This window comes from Rhinatrema bivittatum, chromosome 18 (genome assembly GCF_901001135.1).
Source record: "Rhinatrema bivittatum chromosome 18, aRhiBiv1.1, whole genome shotgun sequence".
Taxonomy (NCBI): Eukaryota; Metazoa; Chordata; class Amphibia; order Gymnophiona; family Rhinatrematidae; genus Rhinatrema; species Rhinatrema bivittatum.
Window position 1 is genome coordinate 52,157,825 of NC_042632.1, and position 20,179 is coordinate 52,178,003.

At 45.0% G+C, this 20,179-nt stretch overlaps 1 protein-coding gene across 1 annotated transcript in view; it reads left to right on the top strand.

The window, feature by feature from the left end:
- Positions 1–5,712: 5,712 nt before the first annotated feature.
- Positions 5,713–20,179, top strand: part of KCTD16 (potassium channel tetramerization domain containing 16) — a 141,736-nt gene continuing 127,269 nt past the window's right edge. Inside the window, exons 1-2 of the mRNA XM_029584100.1 lie at positions 5,713–5,801; positions 6,201–7,335. Coding sequence (XP_029439960.1) covers positions 6,504–7,335 — 832 coding nt within the window. The 5' untranslated portion in view covers positions 5,713–5,801; positions 6,201–6,503. The remainder of the gene's footprint in view (positions 5,802–6,200; positions 7,336–20,179) is intronic.

Genomic DNA, 20,179 nt, shown 5'->3' on the forward strand with positions numbered 1-20,179 from the left:
GGTCTTTTACAAAATTGCCAGCCCGATGTGTGGGTAAACTTAAAGACAGTAACTTTTAAACAGCCATGCAGGCGCACGTGCATGCGTGTGTTTGCCGGCTCGCACTCAGGGACGCAGCCGTTTTATGACATACGCGCGTATATGCGCACATGGTATAAAACTGGCTGAACGTGCACACAATTTTAAGTAAGTACGCGTGCCTGTGCGTACAAATGTTGTTTCTACCGCGTAAGTGGGGGGGATTTTAAATAGAGTTTTCTCTCTCAGAGCAGCCCAAAACTTGGAAATGCTTGTCTGGGTATTTCTCAGCCTGTGATGTGAAAATATTAAAATTTCTCTAACCACGCCCCTTTTTTCATTGCTCTCTGCTTCAACGGCAAGAGGTAACTGGAAATTGGACTCAGACAGCAACCAACAAGGGCCCTGACTTTGACGGTTTGGGAGACTGGTAAGTATGGGGGTGACTTTTTTGGGGCAGTAGTGGATACTGCCATAAGCCTCCTGGGCAGGCTGGGTGGTCATTTTCTGCCTTCATGTCTATGTTTCTATGTTTAGTAGACATGTGCGCCAATGTAACCACTGGTTTTCCCAGCTCATTTCCAATTTACCCAGGCAAGGGATAGGACTTCCAAAACCCCCTCGTTAAATACCCTCCCTTTCACCCTGTTAACCCCAGCCTTTAAAACCCTGCTCACTTCTTTACTTTTTTTTGTTTTCTGACTTACATGCCGTCCATAGCAGAAGGAAAGTTACGCAGCAGGGGACCTTGGCGGGTGCTTGTGGTGTAAGTATGTACTCGCTAGTTTAATTGTGAAATCCAGGAACTCCCATGCCCCTCACAGACCACGCTCATTCCCCATCTCTTTGATATGTGTGCCTGAGTTTGAAACCAACATGGAGACTATGGCTCACCCAGAATCCTTTGCTGCCTTGCCTGCTTGCAGTTCTGGCCATGGGAACCTTATAAATGCCCTATTGACCTTGATTTGGAGAAACTACAGAGAGAACTGCCACTCTGTAGAGAAGCACTACTCTGTGTCTCACTATATAATGTATAATATATATATTATGCGCACGCAGCCGCGCGCATGTTATAAAATCCAGGGTCGGTGCGAGCAAGGGGGTGCACACTTGTGCATCTTGCACGCGCCAAGCCCAAGGGGAACCCCGATGGCTTTCCCCATTCCCTCCAAGGCCGCTCCAATTTCGGAGCGGCCTTGGAGGGAACTTTTTTTTGGATCCCCCCCACCTTTCCCTCCCTTCCCCTATCTAACCCACCCCCCTGGCCCTACCTAAATCCCCCCTACCTTATTTGATGGAGTTATGCCTGCCGGCCAGCTGCCAGCACACAAACCTCCGGCACGGCCGCTGTGCCGGAGGACTTGGAACCGCCCCCAGCCCGCCTCCACGCTCCCGGTCCCCATACCGCCGCCATGCCCCTGGCCCTGCCCCCGATCTGCCCGTTTTCGAAAGCCCCGGGACATACGCACGTCCCGGGGCTTGCGCGTGCCGCTGAGCCTATGCAAAATAGGCTCGGCGCGTGCAGGGCAGATTTTCTTGGGTTACGCGCGTAGCCTTTGAAAATCTGCCCCAATGAGATCAGGTTGTTGGGAGATTATCTAAATTTTAAAAAATACTGTAAAGCTTGTGCATCTTTAGCTCTACATTCAGCGATATGTAAGACTGGCCTCCTAGCTTTATTTAATGTAGGCAGCTGTCTGACCTTTTGCTGCTATAATCTGGCAATGTCATTCTGAAGTTTCAAGGCTTTATTTTAAGACTTTTTCTTCTTAGCTCAAGGTGATTGTTGGTTTTTATACTTGTTTTATTTTTTATCACAGCTCTTTATGTTTTTAGCTTATTGTTTTAGTATATTTATCTAATTTTGTTATTTTTTATTATATTAACCTGTTTTAAAGTAGTGTCTGTTTAGTATATTATTTTATTGTTCTGTCTGATGATTTTTGGTGTGTTTACTTTGTAGTCATGCATTTCTATTATATTTATTTTTCTGTGTTTATTGTTTAGTTTATTGTATTTGCTGCTGTACATTATGTACACCACCTCCAGCATGTTTTGGATAGGTGGATTTTGGTTCTGATTTGCAAAGCTATTCAGACGGATAAAGCATGTTTCATTCAGGGTAATTTTATAACAGCCTGCAAAGTCCATATGTAGAAAGTACACACGGACGCATGTTGTACCCTTGCTTGGTATCTGTGCACACATATTTACGCCTGCTTGAGGGTGGTGTTAAATGTGTATGCATACATTTATGCGCACACTTTTGAAAATCAAAAGTGTGCTCGTAAAAGGTTTGCCCTCTCCCCCATGGAATGCTTCTTTCAAGTGTGTGCAAAAGTAGGTGAACAACCTCCCTGGTACTGCTCAAAAAGCTCATTAGCGTGCATATATTGCTTTGGAAAGTTACCTCCCATGTGCGTAAATATCTTAGGGTTCTGTGAGTGTAGAAGGAGATGCAGAGCCTGGTTCTGTGCAAACATTTACATGAACCGACAATTCCAAGGGCCGGCACAGATTCGAAGTGGAGTTAGGACTTAAGCACATACTTTTTGAGTTTAAAAAGCACTCATGTAAGTTAACCTGCACAAGTAACACCCTCCGGCTAATTACCCGTGAATTTTCTAAACAAACGTGCATAAGCTCACTGAAAATTTGGGGTAAAGTCTGCGTGTAAAAGGTACCCAATTAGGCACAGTTATAAAACTGCCTTTAAGTCAGAAATGCTTTTTGTACACTTTTCCTCAAATGTGACTTCTCCAGGTCACATGGATAACAGCCCTCGAGGTGAATTTTAAGATCCATGCGTGTGCGCACATGTGCGCGTGTATGCTGGCTCGCTCACATGTGCGCGTGTATGCTGGCTCACTCACATGTGCGCGTGTATGCTGGCTCGCTCACATGGATGCAGCGATTTTATAACATACGCACTCATATGCACGTTTATTACGATGTCTGATGTATGCGCGTACATGAGTGCCCAAATGCCTCATTTACCCGTAAGTGGGAGGCATTTTATAAGATCCAAAGTTGATACAAGTTTTTTAATTTAACTGCAGAGAGCTTACTCTGATGGGGGATACTTTTTATTAAGAACTTTTTGATCTTTTAATTTTTGAAAAAGGGATTTTTTTGCATTGGATTTTTTGTTTCTTAGGCCATTCTTTCGACTTAGTTTTAGAGAGGAAGAGTAGGAGCTCACGTAAAACAAATTGGAGAAAATCCTTTTTCACTCAACACATAATTAAGCTCTGGAATTCATTACTTGAGGATGTGCTTAAGACAATTAATGTAACCAGGTTTAAAAATGGTTTGGATAAGTTCCTAGAGCAGAAGTCCATAAACTGCTATTAATCAACAAGGATTTGTAGCTTAGGATCCATTCATTTGGGGTAAATTTTTTTTAAAAACTTGCATGCGCGGTTCCCAGTGCATGCACATGGATGCGCCAATTTTATAACAATTTGCGCATGTTATAAAATCCAATGGTCATGAGCACATGTGCGCAGGATTTTAAAATCTGTTTGCACATGTGCGGGCGGGTCAGGATTCGTGCGCAGGGGGGGGATTTTGTAACCTGCAATCGGGCTTTTGTCCAGTTTCCTCCCACTCCACTCCATTTAAGGAGCGGACTGGGAGGGAATTTTCCTTTACCCCTATCTATCTTTCCTCCCTTTACCCCTCTCCTCCCCGACCCCTAAACTAACCCTAACTTTCATTTTTTCTATTTTTTTTTTTTTGTTTTTTAACTTATTTGTTTTTTTCGGAGCACAAGTAAGTTACACACGCTGGCTGCCCCGCCCCTCTCCACCCGGACCCCGCCCCCCTGGCCCTCCCCTTTTTAATCGCCCAGCACTTTGGCGCATTCCTGGGCCCTTTCTAAAATGGGCTCAGCGATCGCAGGGCTTGGCCACGTGCATCACCCCCAGTTTTAATGCTCGCCGTGCTTTTACAATATGGGCGTTAATGTTTGGGTACTTGCCAGGTTCTTATGGCCTGGATTGGCCACTGTAGGATGCAGGATGCTGGGCTTGATGGGCTCTTGGTCTGACCCAGTATGGCATGTTCTTATGTTCTTCTGGGTGCATGCCAAGGCTCTTACCCTTTTCCCAGTTCACTGAGTGTAGGAATAGGACTTCCTAACCCCCCTGGTTTTAAAGGCTCCCTTCTCCCCTGTTAGACCCAACTCTTAAAACCCCGCTGACAAGCCGTGATTTTTTTATTTTTTGACTTCCATGCCAGCATTAACAGAAGTAAAGTTACATGGCGGGGACACATGGCGCACGCTTGTGCGCGTTAATGTTCACGCGCACATCTCTCTGTCTTCCCCGACACGCTCACGCCCTGCCCCCTTTTCTAACTTTTGGGTTTGTGCACATACCGGGAGATTCCCGCGTACACGAGCGCTTCTTAAAAATCTGTGCGACGCATGCCAGCCCGAGACCCGCGTGTATCTCCCGGCTTTGATGTGCGTAGGGCTTCTAAAATCTACAAGTTTATATCCTTGTAAGACTGAACATTCCCCACACCCAAAGTTGTATGGGAACCCCCGGGAGGTCACGGGACCTTGCATGGTCAGTGGCCTGCTCTGTGTGCCCAGAACGGGAACAAGACAGGGGCTAAATCCCTATCCTATTAATAAAACTATATTTTTTTTTTTTAAGAAAAGGAAATCATTTTAAATGTCAGTGAAATTGTTCAGAAAAATTCCTTTTTCTTTTCTTTTTTTGGCATTGCTGCTTTGAGGAAAGCGCTATGAAATTCTCACAGTTTTTTTGTTTTTTTTTTTCTAATTCCTTCCTTTTACCGAGGGATAATTCTGCTGATGCTGCACCGTTTATTTATAGCAGCAATTGGTAAAGGAAATAACTTTGATCTTCCGATAATCTCCACTGGTCTGCGTGTACGGATACAGTCAGTGCCTGTTCATCTTAGTACCTAAGGATTTCGGAGAAACTTCATAGGCTGAACGACCACACCAGAGGACACAGGGAGCACAGCAGGATAAAAACCTGCATACAGCAAGTCACGGGATGCTCCCTTTTAAACTGCTTCCCGGCCGCTTTTTTGTTTCACAGCATGGGCCAAATGTTCTTCGTCCGCTTGTCCTTTAGGAGGCCGGGTAAGAGGAGGAGAAAGCCAGGCTGGACCAGCGCTCGGCGCGTCTCCTTTAAGATGATGTAATAGTTCTATTCCCCTGGATGGTTCCTTCCCCGCACTGCTGAAATAATAACAGCGCGTCTCTCTCTCTGCCAAGCGCACTGGGAGCCGCGTTAAGCACCCTGCCCGCTGGCCAGAGCAAGCAGCTCCCGGGTGGGGGGAGGGGGGAAGGGGGGCCTCGACTGCCGCCAGCTCCGTCCCCTTCCTGCAGGCATGGGAAGCTGGCTGCTTTTGATTGCGCGCAGGGTGCCAGCAGGCTGGCATCTCGCTGGAAGCACCTGCCGCCTTCCGACTCCGCGCAGCCTGCGTGGCATGTAAGAAAGTCTCTCCCGTTTATTATTTTTTTTTAAGGAGTCTGACAACTTCTTTCCTTCCCGTTCTGCCACCCCCTCCAGCCGTTGGAGAGCAATGATTTTCCTTTGCGTTACCTAACTTTTATGGCACTCCGAATGATTGGCTTATCTGACGAAAGGATATTTTTAAAACCACGGGTTTTTTTTTGTTTTTTTTTTTTTAAATACATTCCTTTTTCTTTTCTTGGATTTCATATAAACTGGACTGGGTTGTTTTGTCTTCCCCTTTGCAGAATTACTCTCCTGTGTAATGACTGTGCAGCTCAGGTAAGCCTCATCTTCTCCATCCTCAATAAGTGACTGAATAGGATTCAGCAGAAAAGGGTCTGTTTTAGGGTAAAAGTTAAGTGAAAAGGGTTGTTTTTTCGGTGAACAAGCCCGAAGTCTGATCACCGAGCAGGATTCACAGCTCTAACCATGGCCGTGGGTAAACCTTTGATTACATTAGCTGGCTTGTGTTTTGTTCAACCCAGACCTGTAAAGATTGTGCTGTGCTAATTTTGATGTAAAAACCAAAAAAAAAAAAAGCCAGTGATTCAATGTGACATTTTGATTCACATTCAGAAAATGTGAGGTATGGAGCTAAAGAGTGCTCTGTCATTTTTAACTTTTCAGCTTCCTGGGTAAATAAGACGTACTTTTGGATTTTTTTTTTCCCCCCAACAGATCTCCGAGCGAGTGTGGGATTAGCCTGAGCTCGGCTGCAAGAGTCCAGCTGGAAAGGATGAATTTGACCATGCACTTCCTCTCCCCGTGCACTTAAGCTGGTTGCTCAGCACCGGAGTCCCCTCTCTTTCCTGGACGATTGTTTTCATTTGGAAGCTGAGGGTGAGTCTCCAAGATATCGGGATCCTATGCCAGGGGTGTGGCTCGGGAACCTTATTTTGCTGTTTCATGTGAGGATTGCAGCTCCCTGGTGATTGCTTTTTTTTTTTTTTTTTGTTTGTTTGTTTTTGGAGAAAAGCACCAATGGCTCTAAGTGGCAACTGCAGGACTTTTCCCCCTTCTAGGGAGCAAGGTGCTCTTTCGCATTCCCTTCCTGACGTTGTGGAATTGAACGTTGGTGGTCAAGTTTATTTCACTCGACATTCCACCTTAATAGGCGTCCCTCACTCCCTCCTCTGGAAAATGTTCACCCCAAAGAGAGATACAGCTAACGACTTGGCCAAGGATGCCAAGGGCAGGTTCTTCATTGACCGGGATGGATTTCTTTTCCGTTATGTACTAGACTTCCTCAGGGACAAGCAGGTGGTCCTCCCAGATCACTTTCCGGAGAAAGGAAGGCTGAAGCGCGAGGCTGAGTATTTCCAGCTGCCGGACTTGGTCAAGCTTCTGGCCCCCGACGAGGTCAAGCAGAGCCCTGATGACTACTGCCATAGTGATTACGAAGAGGTCTCTCAAGGGAGTGACACCAGAGTCTGCCCCCCGGCGTCTCTGCTCCCGTCTGACAGGAAATGGGGCTTCATCACCGTTGGGTACAGGGGTTCATGCACCCTGGGCAGGGAGAGCCAAGCAGATGCCAAATTCAGGAGGGTCCCAAGGATTCTGGTTTGTGGAAGAATTGCCCTCACTAAAGAGGTCTTTGGTGAAACTTTGAATGAAAGTAGAGACCCAGATAGAGCCCCAGACAGGTACACCTCCAGGTTTTATCTCAAGTTCAAGCACCTGGAAAGGGCTTTTGACATGTTATCAGAATGTGGATTCCACATGGTGGCCTGCAATTCCTCAGTGACAGCTTCTTTTGTCAATCAGTATACAGATGACAAGACTTGGTCCAGTTACACTGAATATGTCTTCTACCGTAAGTATGAAAGCTTCTGAAACTGGGTTGGAGCTCTCGCAAGCATGACTGGAGCACTGGTTTTTTTTTTTTTTTGTGCAAACCTGTAAATCTGTAAATGTGCCTGGAAAAGGGATATCCCATGCAGCCATGACTGGATGGATGCTGAGAAACCTAACTTCATTACTGTATATGATCATATAACGTGCCTTGGTTAGTAAAGTCATTCCCCTTGGATATGGTGTAATGCAGGCTTTTTTCAGATAAGAGTATAGTGTGGCTGAATTAAATCCATCTGCTTTAGCTAGAGGGCAGTATAGACTGCCGCAAACAGGTTTCCCCTTCCCTTCCTGTCTCCCTTATCCCCTGGACCAAAAACTGCTTTTATTACCAGTAAGATGCCTGCCTTGAACGTTTCCCAAAGAGTTGCCGTAGTGACATGTTACTTGCGACTTTATCACAATACAGTGTTTTATGACATGGCTAGTGCAGCAGCATGGTACGGTTTATTTTTTTTCCGTGCACTCTAATTAATGCAATTAAGTGCAAGAAGAATATTTTGCAGCATGACTTGATATGTACCGCAATTTCAGATTAAGGAATGTCTTCAGGTTCAAATAGTTGTATTTCTGATGGCAAAACTTCCAGTTGCTGAAGGTAATAGGGTCAGTTTTAATGAAGTAAAGCGTGCTCATTGGAGCCTTCCCCTGGATTGCCGTGTAGAGCAGGGCTTCTCAGACATGGCGTATGAAGCCCACAACCTCTCTGGTTTTCAGGATATTCACAGTGAGTAGGCATGAGATCAATTTGCATATGTCGTAGACTCATTATATGCAAATTGATCTCATGCACATTCATTGTGTATATCCTGAAAACCAGACTAGCAATAGGGTTGCCAGGATAGGTTTGGAAAGCACTGATATAGAGAGATCTACAAGACAAGTGGAAGGAGGTTCTATTTGGTAGACCTTGGGTCTCCTTTTAAGATAACCAACAATGCACAACTTGACCAATGCAACATGCACCATCCATTCTATATTTATTTATGAGCATCCATACTACATCGTGTTTGGGAAGACTGTATCATAGCCCTACACTATATAAGCTGCAGGTGTCCCTTATGAAAAGGGAGGTTACCTTATTTTGGGTAAAAAATAATGCCAAACAATTTCAATGGAGAATTAAGGCCTGTTCCCCCCTACAGCATGAATTGTTGGCAGCCATGCTTATAAGAAATCAAGGGTGGGCAACTCTGGTCCTCAAGAGCCACAAACAGGTCTGATTTTCAGGATATCAACAGGATATCCACAGTGAATGTGCAGGAGATAGATTTGCAGCCATACCTCCATTCTATGCAAATACATCTCGTGCATATCCATTGTGGATGTTCTGAAAATCAGGCCTGTTTGTGGCTCTTTAGGACTGGAGTTGACCTCCTCTGTATGGAATTATTGAGTCCTTTTGAAATGAGGTGATTGGAGGAGGCAAAAACCCGCAGGCATATTTTCACTAGTAAGCTGTAGCTGTAACGTTATCATTCGTCATTCCAGTCTATATCGTGGTTGGCTTTATACTCCTGGCAAAATGGGAGCGTTTGTTTCCTAACCATGGCATTAGATGCTAAGGATCACTGCAGAGCAGGAATGGCTTAACGTTTACTAGCCGGAGGTCAGAATGCTGGCTTGTAAAATGTTCAAGGCCTGCAGCTAACTCCTGGACCCCTAGACCTATGGCATTCATCCAGCCCATACGGTATAGAGCGAACCTCCCAAAGAGCATCCTGTAAAGTTCATTGAAGGTGTTCACGCTTAAATTAATAGGAAGGACATTTTTCAGACCCCTTTTTGTATTCAGATTTATTTATTTCTAGTTTACTGCAATGACCTTCCTCTTGTGTTTCTTTCTATTTCAACATTTTCTTTGCATTTCCATCTTTTTATGTCTTTTCTTCTCTCTTAGCACTTTTTTTCATCTGACCTTTCCATTGCTTACGGTATTTATTTATTTATTTATTTATTTATTTATTTAAATTCTTTTAATATACCGATGCTCAAGACCAGGTCTTATCGTACCGGTTTACAGTAAACTAGAGGAACCAGTTAACAGAGCAAATAAAACAAAAGTTACATTATAACAGGGAATGTAGAACTAGGCTGTTAGAGAAAAAATAAGTTAAACAAATTCTAACAAATTCTAAAATTTAAGTTAAACAAATTCTAATGGGAGAGGAGGGCAAAGGGAGGAGAGGGTGCTTATAGGATAAGAATTATGTACAAATTTACCTAGTGTATATGAAATTAAGCAAATTTACAGAATTTATCTAGAGTATATGAAAGTAAGCAAATTATAAAATAGTGCAATTAGTCGGACAACAGTTCCTTTGAGTTGCGGAAATGGACGCATTCGTGAGGCAGGAGACTGTGTGGGTGACCCTGAGTCTTTTTTAAGGGTAAGCTTGGGCGAATAGCCAAGTTTTTAATTTTTTTCTGAACGTGATATGGCAATGTTCCTGGCGGAGATCTGGTGGGAGGGAGTTCCAGTGTTTTTTTGTGTGTTCCAGTTTTTATTGTGTGTTCTTTCATTGGTGCACACACCTTGCTCGCCGACACATAGAACCTTCCTTATTGACTCACAGGGTCATTCTTTATTCTGCCGTGTGCCTGTATTGTGTGGGGTAGAGCCTTATTGCACGCGATACCGCCCGCCATCCAGACACACACACGCATGGTCTCCAGCACTCGTGGCCTGTGACATACACACACATACAATCACAGACACGAGTACAGCCACAGCTTCCCTCTCACATAGATTCATCTACATTTCTCCTTTCCATTCTCCTCTGTGCACTTCTTTCTCCTCCCTTGCCCCTCTCTCTCATCCACTACTCCCCATCTTTCTCCTATTCCTTTCTCCATTATCAACCAGTTGTCTCTGCCCCAGTGCTCCTCCCACACCCCTCCATCTCCTCTCCCTCCTCCTTGGACTGCCTGTGGCAGCAAAAGAAGGAGTGGCAACAGGCCAAGCAGGCTTCTGACCCCATTTCTTTCTCTGCAGCTCGTGTTCCACTCTAAGCAGGAAGCTCGCGGAGGAGGAGAAGAAGTTGCTACCAGCACCAGAGCTGAGAGAGGGAGGAGAGGCCGACGGGTCCATGGGTTGCCTGAGCAGCACTCCCTTCTCTTCCCAGCTCTGGGCCCGCACTTCTCTTTCTGCCTGCTCTGTAATGGCCTGCTGGTGGGCCATACAAAACTAGGCCTGAGGGTTGTGGGAAGGGAGGGGGGGGCACCAGCTGGCAGTCACAGCTTTGTGATGTCCCAAAAAGAAATATCGTTTTGCTTTGTTTTCCTTCCCCCCCTCCCCCTTTTCATCATTTTAATGCGTGCTAAGGCGACAGAACAGAATGAAAGTGTGTTGGGGTTTTTTAATGTCATTTTGGAATGGAAATGACTCAAAAAGAAACACCATTATTATTTTGTCGGTGTTTGAAAATGACAGCACACCCTCTAGCAGCGATCTGAATGTCTCTTTTACGGAAGAAAACGAAAAGCAATGTAGTCTCAGTTGCTAGGGTTAGGACAGCCGGACGATTTGCAGACTCCTTTGAAGAGAAGCTTCAGAACTGCTGCCGTTCTCATGGGCGGTGCAACAGCTCTAGGTGATGGCATGCACCGCGCAGTGAGCGGAAAGGGAATGACCCCACCAGTCCCAGCCACACGGATGGTTTTACAGCTCTACAAACAATCTCTGGACCCCGATTCATGGCTGTGTTTATCCACTTTGTGGTTTTGATAAAAGGCGGGCAACGAGGCAGCGTCAAATAAATAAAACGCATTCCGCCCTTGCTCAGTAAATACAGCGGCCTCAGTTCCTGCAGGCAGAAAAGGAAATGCCCGTTGATGACACAAAGTGTGCCGAGAACTTGCTCGGATGCAATTAATGCTGTATTAATGGTATGCAGGGCTTGTACAGATTGCAGGCCAGCTGTTTGTGCAGGACCGAGTTTTTATCTTGTAACTAGCAATTACTCCAGATGCCTACTGGGCCAGTGTTGGCTGTTATTGGTAGTGAAGATGGCCATGCTGAGGAACCGATTCACAACTTGCAGCATTTTAGAAATAATTTCATTTCTTCGATTATTCTTAATGGTTTGCATTTCTGGAGCTATTTTCTTCCAGACCTGAGGGCAATTAGCCTTAAAGTTATTTCTGTAAATCAAGAATCCACAAATATTTCAGCATGTATTATCACTAGAATTTACAACCTAAGAGTTCATGTGTTTGCACTGGTGTATGAAAAGAGCAATGGTTGTTAATTTTGTACTGAAAAAGTTTTTTCAAAATATTTTAGTGTTACACTAATCTTATATTAATCAATTAGTAACTATTGGCTTGTATGTTGAAAAGCTGTATCTTTCATCGTCCTGGAACCAAGTGTCTTGCTGTTCCTTAGTTGGCTTTTCTCGTGTTCTTTCTGTTTTAATTTTTAAAAACGCATCTGCTGCAGCTCTGCACATTTAATAGCTCTGAAGAAGTTGGCTATAAGGCAGAGGGAGCACAGACAGTTTCAGTTTTTATGTCATGCCCTGCGCCAGTTGTAACTCCTCTGCTGGCTTAGAACCACTGGAACAGACATCTGGGTTTCTGCTGGGATCTTAGACCTTCTCTGCAGCTGCTCTGCAATAATTATTTAATTAGATGCTGCCAGCTCTGCAGTAATTCATTAAACTCTTGCATTCAGGTTCATGGGCTGAAGCCACAAGGGATGCATAGAAGCCACTAGTTAGCCGCCTACGTGGACGCCTGCTGCAGTCAGAGCCACTGAAGTCCTGGAAGCAATGCATGGAAATTGGAAGAGAAGAGGGAATGATCTCTGCCTGAGACGTGTCAGCCAGGTTTTCCTCCATTTTTGTGACATTCGTTGATACACCCCGGCCCCTCTCCGTCTTGAGGTTCTTTTGCCGAACTCTGCTTCCCTTTCTATCCCTGCTGGTTGAAACTAAAACAATGGCCCGGGGAGGGAGAATAAAAACCAGTCCATATTTCTCCTCCCACGTCTGGAGCAATGTTTGCGCCAAAGGAAAACCGAAGCGAAATGTTCCTAAATCTCTCTCCGCCTTCTGTTGGCAAGAGAGAGGGAAAACCCAAATACCCAGGCATGATCTGCACGTTCCATAGGTACAGAATTTGATTAATGTATATGCCTGTTTGGATTTAGATAGTACCCAAAAAACGAGCATGTAAACAAGCGGTATATATTTCTTTACCTCACTTTAAAAAAAAAAAAAAAAAGCTTTAAATATGTCAAAATAAAATGTTTGCTCTTTATTTTTCTATTATCTGCCTCACTACAAATTCCCCCTTTGTTTTTATAGGGAAATAAATAGCTGCAGTAATTCTGTCCTTTTGCAGCGTAAGTGCTCTTGGTATTTCAGGATAGTATCCTTACCTCCTCATAGTAGAGTCTGACTGGCAGTGTGATGCACCTGCAATAAACAGGAAGGGTATTGTAGATGAGAAAGTCCTCCTGATGCATGATGGTATCGATCTCATCTCCCCGCTAATCTCCCAGGTGATCATACAAAAAAGAAAGCGAGCCCCTTGTGGTAAAGAAACAGTAACATGAACTGAATTCTCTCATTTTGATGACAGCGCCTGTGGGTGATCCATTGAATATTTATATTTCAGAAGCTACTGAGGTGCGTGAGCAGCACTGATCCCTCTTATAAGAAAGGAACCCCCCCCTGTCATTGGTGGAGGTGTGAAGAGAAAAACGTTCTTTTTCACCACTTCCTTTCCGGTTTCTTTGATTCTGTTCTTCCATTTTGGTTCCGATTTATTTTCATTCTGTAAAAGTGCCTGTGTGCTTTGCAAACGTGTGAACTCCTTTGGAAACTGCTCCCCTCGAAGACGAATGTCATGTGAAGCCCAGGGTACCTTCTTCATCGTTTCTTGTTCACATCAAACATGGGGTCCAAGGTAGCCAAAGACGCTGGCCTCGAAGCTGTTACTTGGCTTTCTGTAAGTTCTCGAAAGGGAAAGCACGTAGCCTAGAATGGTAGCTTCTTAGTTTTGGTCTAGAAAGTCCAGCTTTCCCTGACCTGCCTTCACGTGCCCGCCCATCTAGTCAGGAGCCATTTGAGTGTGGCCATGAAGCTTCCTGACAAGAGCAGGAAATGGGACAATTTACATCAAGCATTCTGCATCTGAGACAAAACCCAAGTAAAGCCAGGAAGTAGCTCAAAAGCAATTATCTTCTGGGAGGAAGGAGAGCCACAGGGAAGGGAGGGGAGAGTGAATGTGTGTGTGTGGGGGGGGGGGGAGGGAGGGATAGAAGGGGAGAGTGAGTGTGTGTGTGTGGGGGGGAGGGAGGGATAGAAGGGAGGAAGCAGAACAAATGGGGTATGAGAAAGGAGGGAGCAAAAAAGGGCATGAGCCACGAGGGGAGAGGCAGAAGGGACCATAGGGGAGGGAGAGGTGGCGGGAGGGAATGATATAAGAAGAATGGGAATGGGGGAAGGGAGGGAAGACAAAATGGTAATGGTGCATAAAGGGAGAGGGACAGAGGAGGGAGAGGATGCACAAGGGAGCCAGAGGAATAGAAGGCTGGAAGAAATTAGGGGCAAGGTTGGAGGGAGGAGTGGAAGATACAAGAAAGATGGCTGCCCCGTGTAGTCTGGGTTATGGATTCCAAAGGAAGTGAAAATGACAGGGGAGATCGGAGGCAATCCTGCCTCGTGCCTCTGCTAAGGGAGAAGGTGTCGGTGGGGGTCCCAATAATTTTAATTCGAGCAGCTTTGCATTTTATAGTGCTTAGGAATCTGGGGCCAAAATTTATTCTTTCTAGCAATTTGAACCCAAACTTTCATGCCACACACTCTCTCTATCATGTACGGGAGGGGGTGTAGCCTGACGCACGAAGGTCATCAGTGCTCCCCTGACATTGGTCAACGCACGTGGGAGCCCCCACATAGGGTTTGGAAGAAGAGCTGTAGTCTCATTAGGCACTACTTTGCCCAAAGGTTTTGCATCTGTGACAGTTGCAGATGTTAGCCGATAAATGATTTCTAAAGTCCATTTCCAAATTGTGTTTGAAAAATTCCTTTAAATTTGATGGAATTATCCAGATGTCTTGAAATATAATCTTGCGATATATCAGTTCTAATGAGTGGATGATTGGACATAGGGAAGGTAATTTTGTAATATAAAGTCTGCATGTAGAAAGTATATACAGACATCAGCTTAAATTTTCAAAGCGGACTTATGTGCATAGGTGGGTGTGCACGACGTAAATGCTTCTGAAAATTCAGTCCATGAACAGGTCGAGTATCGACAGTACTGAAAGAAAGCTGAGATACCCGTAGGAATATTACTCCAGGCAAAGTTACTAATTACTCCTCACAGAATCCCTGCTTCAAAAATTATTTCACTCTGGCAAGGATTATTGATATTCACATTTCAACTGCAAATTTTCCTTCAACAAATATCTATTTTTTATTTTTCTGGTAGCTATGTAGAGATAATCTGATAGAAAGTGTTCATTCAGAAAAAGTACGGTGAACGAAAAGGGTGAAGAGTTTTGCCATAGATGCGGGATTTTTTTTTTTTAGCAGCTCAACTTTCTGACCCCCCCCTCAGCTTGCATTCTGTAGAAATGAACAATACCATGTTTTCAGTGACTTGGGTACACATGAAGGTGAAAACAGTGAAAGAGCACGTGTGTAAATTCGCTCTGAAGCGTCCGGCAGCTGCGAAAGACCTACTCTCTGCGCGGGGGGAGAATTTTACTGGAAAGGTCTGTGCACAGAATTGCCAATGCAATCAATGTGAATACTTTTCCTCATCAACCGAAGCATGCCTCCTCTTTAATGTGGCTGAAAAAGAAAAATTCAGATATTAGCATTATACCACATAGCTATTGCAATCACACTAGAGGTTCGCAAAGTTTGGCGGTGCGCAGCGCTTTTGGGTCAGTAAAATAGGTCCATGCCTTCAGAATTTTCAGTTTTTCCAGGGGCAGGGAATGGAAAAAAAATGATTTGGAAACCAGGATCTTACCGCCATAACGGACTCTAAAGTTTAATTCTAGTGAATCAGAGAAGTCCCCAGTCCACAGCTTCCCTTATTGAGTAAAATGGCCTGCTAGACTTTATTTAATGTTACCCTTCTGACTTTGACAACCTGCTGACTTCTGATGCTGTGGTGTAGAGAGCTGGTTCCTTAATTATAGCTTTAATCAGACTAGAAATGGAATGACCCCAAGGCAATATCATGATTCCATCTCAGTGACCTGAAACACCGCTCAGACAGCTGACCTTGTTGATTTGAGACTGTCTAACCTCATCGCCCACAGATCATTCTGCCTTCACCAGTCTAGAATAATTTGTGGTTGCTGTGGTCTAGGGCACTGCTGTAGGGACTCGTGTCTGTTGGATATTGTGACTTCCCATATAGCACAATAAACAAATGAATACTTTTTTTTTTTTTCAGGGAGGAATGACTTGCTCTTTCTGATTAGAGGAAGTCTGTGATCTACGTTTTCTTTTCTTGTTCTTTAGAAATGCCTCTGTTTGACTGTTCCCATAGGAACCTGCCTGCTATCAATTGGCTCACAGTTGGCGAGGGGCACATTAATTTGTTGGGAAGAGAATCCATCATTAATGACCTTCATAATATTGCTGTAGTCCCTCTGTCCAATTATTCTCTGCTGTCAAGTCCACCTTGGGTCATGTCTACATTGGGTCACCTGTATTTCTTGAAAGACAGACTTCTGTAATGCAGCCTACTTAGTTTTACATTAGACATGGTTGGAATCAGAATATATTTATTTAAATTTGATTTCTTGCTCCATCAATAAAGCCCTAAGTGAGTTACAAGTAATTGGTATTGAATTAGTTCTGTATTTTTTTTCTGGAGGGTTTCATATATTTATTGGAAGAAAAACTCTTCAGAATGAGATGAATTGAAGACGAGTTGCTTGCAGTAGAGCGTGTTTTATTTCGGCCCAAGTGTCTGTGGTTTGCTTCAAACTTACATACAAAGAAGGAGGTTCGGATCCTCTAAGACAGCGCTTCCCAAACCTGTCCTGGAGGACCCCCCCCGCCAGTCAGGTTTTCAGGATATCCACAATGAATATGCATGAGGTAAATCTGCATTCACTGCTCTAAGATATATAGTGCAGAAATGTGATAGTACAGGTTTGCAAATTGTCCCAAATTTTCCAAAAAATGTGGTGATTTTTATTTCTAGTCAAAGGTCATGCTTATGAAACAGGTTTCTGACCTTGATCCAGTTGATTCCAGACTGAAAAAGGAAATCAGTCCTTAAAGTCAAACCTATTTTCTTATCCCCTCCCTCACTCATCATGACAGCTACTCACTGCTGTGACTTCCTTTAAAAATCATTTCACTTATCTCGTCTAAGATACAATAATGTTACTAATACATTAAATAACACCTGTGCGCTGATGGGCAGGTGCTTATCTGCACATCGTATGCCTGCTGTTTCGGGAATGGCTGATTAATTTACGGCGGGTTGTTTTGCTTTGCAAGCAGAGGCAGGCTTGGCTGATTGCTCAGCTCTACATTTCCCTTCACGAGAAACCTTTACAAATTTGAATAATTGGTGATGGGCATTCATTTAGATGCCATAATTAAAACTGTATATGTGCGCAGCACGTGGTTCCATGCTTTGCTCTCAATGGATTAACTGTTGGGGAAAGAGCTTTTCTTGAGGTCCATATTCAGCTGGCTGTGTCAGGCAAAACGTTACCCAGAAAATTTTGTCCAGTTAAACTTTGTCCGGATACAGTAACGTAGTAGTGACGGCAGAAAAAGGCCAAATGGTCTTATCCAGTCTGTCCGGCAAGCTTCCCGGTAGTAACTGACGCCCCACAACTTAAATCCAACTTACATCCACACTGGCAGAATATCAGGTCTGACAAAGTTGTCCGGATAGCTGTAGGCCCTTCTGTTTGTCCAGACAGTTACCTTTGCCCAAAGAGTGCTAAATATCAACACTGCCTGCACAAAGTAAAACTGCGCTCTAGTATCACGCTCTAGTATCCAGGCAGTGATCTGCTCAGATAAAATTTAAGTCATTTGTGTGTCTGTTTGGGGGGGGGGGGGTGTTGTCTGAGTGCTTCAAAATTTAGAAAGACAAATCTTTTAGTTGAGTTTTTTAAAATTTGTTATACAGCCTTTCCAGAAACAATCAAAGCGGTTACAATACTATGAAGTATATACAACTACAAATATCATAAAATATAAAAATAAACTAATACAACATCATAATACAACTAAAATATAAACACCTTATAAAGTAAACAATGAAACTAGATAAAATTGAAAATCAATCATCATTTAGAAATTATTCAGATAAAGCTTGATTAAAAAGTCATGTTTTGGTTGGTTTACAGAATCAGAGATAATGTAGTTCTTTATGGATCTCTGCACTCAAGGCATTCCATAGGGGTCTCAGAACGTTATACTGAAGAGCAGTTTGTAGGCAGAATAAGGGATTCACAAGTTAATACTTTGCACAGTAATCAGAGGCCTCCCAGTGTTCTTCTGGCACAAGAAGCAAGTGCTGTGTGCACAGCAGCGCTGCTTGATCAGCCGTTGCTGGTTCCCTGAAAAGAAAACCAGGCAGAGATGCAGAGTCTTTCCTCCGTCTATGAACACCAGTTTTAACCTAGCCTTGGTCAAAAAGTGAGGGGCAGCTGCCACCAAGTAGCTGTCAGGTGGGCTATGTGAAATGATTTGATGGCTCTAATTCAGTTCCCAGTAAACCGCTGCCCAGATCCCTAGAATTTCTATAAAAGCCCTCCCAGGGATGGGAACTTTCAAACGGGCATTCAGGTGCACATATCCGCATGTGTGTCGGCGTGAATATGTGCATTCAGGTGCACATATCCGCATGTGTGTTGGCATGAATATGTGCATTCAGGTGCACACATCCAAATGTGTGTTGGCGTGAATATGTGCATTCAGGTGCACATATCCGCATGTGTGTCGGCACGCGCGCCCAGAGACGGGGCAGTTTTATAACATGCACCCACATATGTGCGCGTGTTATAAAATAGCCTAGGCATGCGTATATGCGCGACTAAATTTTAAGCTCGTGTGCGCCTTCAGCGTAAATCTGGTTTGAGCCTCGCCATGACCAGTCTCACCAGTTCGTACACCAGTTCACCCAGTCTAGAGCTAGGTCCTCCAAAGCCCCCCCTAGTTCTTTATTCTGCACGCCTCCCCCTCCCCCCAAGTTACCCCAGACCTCTTAAACCCCTCACGGATGCTTGGAAATAGTTTTATTAAGGCTTACACCTCCTCCTTAGCGGAAGTAAAGTTACGCAGCGCTGGACCTGGGTGCACGCCCGGGCGTGTAGGTGCTTGTGCGCGCATCTCTTGGCCTCACCCTGGATTTCTGCACTGCACACATACTTTTACACGCAGAGAGGGTTAATGTGCTTATTGCTTGTGTCATGTAATGTAGTCTGGCATGTTACTCTGTATTAGATCTTAACATGGACAGCACGGACTACAGTTAAAAATATGTTAGTGAGCAGTATTGCATGCAAATGTATGCAAACAGATCGTTAATATTGAAATGGGCTAGCGCAAATCACTTGAAATAGTGCGATTTGCCTTAACTCATTAGCTAATGCTAAAACTTTCGGGAAGTGCTAGCCTCGGAAGCCCTGATGTGGGCAGCAATGTCCCCCCCCTCCCTCTACACCTCTGATTGTAGAACGAAGGGCCGTCCATCTCCGGATCCTTCTCTGACAACCCCGAGCCCAAAGAAACAGTCACCCACTGAGCAACCCCCCACCCCCTCCTAATTTCCCCCCACTCGAGTACAAAGAAGATGTGGCTGTGACCCTCCCACACTCCCACACCCCCAAGTGCAAAGAGATAGTGGTGGGCCAAGCCCCCTTCCCATCCTCAGCAACTGCAGACGATAGGCTCCAGGGCCTTGAGCCACCCCCCTCCCCCAGGCCCCCTCCCCCCTACCTACGCCTTTAGATGCAGTTGGGGCAGAGGGGGAGGGGGTGCTACTTCTTTTGGCCTTGCTGGTGGCACAGAATGGCACATGGATGATCTCAAACACCCGAGGAACGGATCAGAACGCAGAGCCCTCTGTTTTCGGGACTGGGGAAGCAGGAGAATGTGGGAAGGGGGTTCACAGTGACACCATGTCTTTGTAATTGGGGGGTGGTGGGAGAAGGGTGGCCACTATCCCGCTGTACATGACCTGCTAGGGTGGGAAGGGTCCTGGCCCCACTGTTATTTTGTACTCAGAGGATGTGAGGGGGGGGGGGCTAGGCCTGCCCATTATCCTTTTATATTTGAGGGGGGAGGGGGAGGGAACAGCTCAACTGTCTTATCTCTTTGGGAGAGAGGGAGGCTCTTGGCCTCTCACATCATCTTTGTACTTGGGCAGGGGGGTAGGAGGGTGGCTCAGCCCACCTTATCTTCATTTTAACTGAGCGGGTGAAGCAGTGGCTCCCGGCCCTCGCTGGGGCTGGCCTTACCTTGATGGGTGACCTGGGTGTGTTACCGGCATCGGGAATGCAGATGTGTTACCGCCACTGGAAATGTTTACACGTTGCCAGCTGTGGACAGACCTGTAGTTAACCCTCAGCTAAAGGCGTTGCGCCCTTTATTGAGCTGTACGTTAGAAGTGCTACCACATTAATGAGCAATTTAGCACACTTTGATAAGCAGACCTCTAAGTTAGGGGTACATTCGCTCCTTCAGAAAAGGGCGAACCATGCAGGTGGGCCCTGTGTGGGAAATTTAGCACTGCTACCATCCATGTTGTTTCTGCTCTCGGGATCAATGCACGTGCAGTAATTCTAGGCCGTTCTCGCG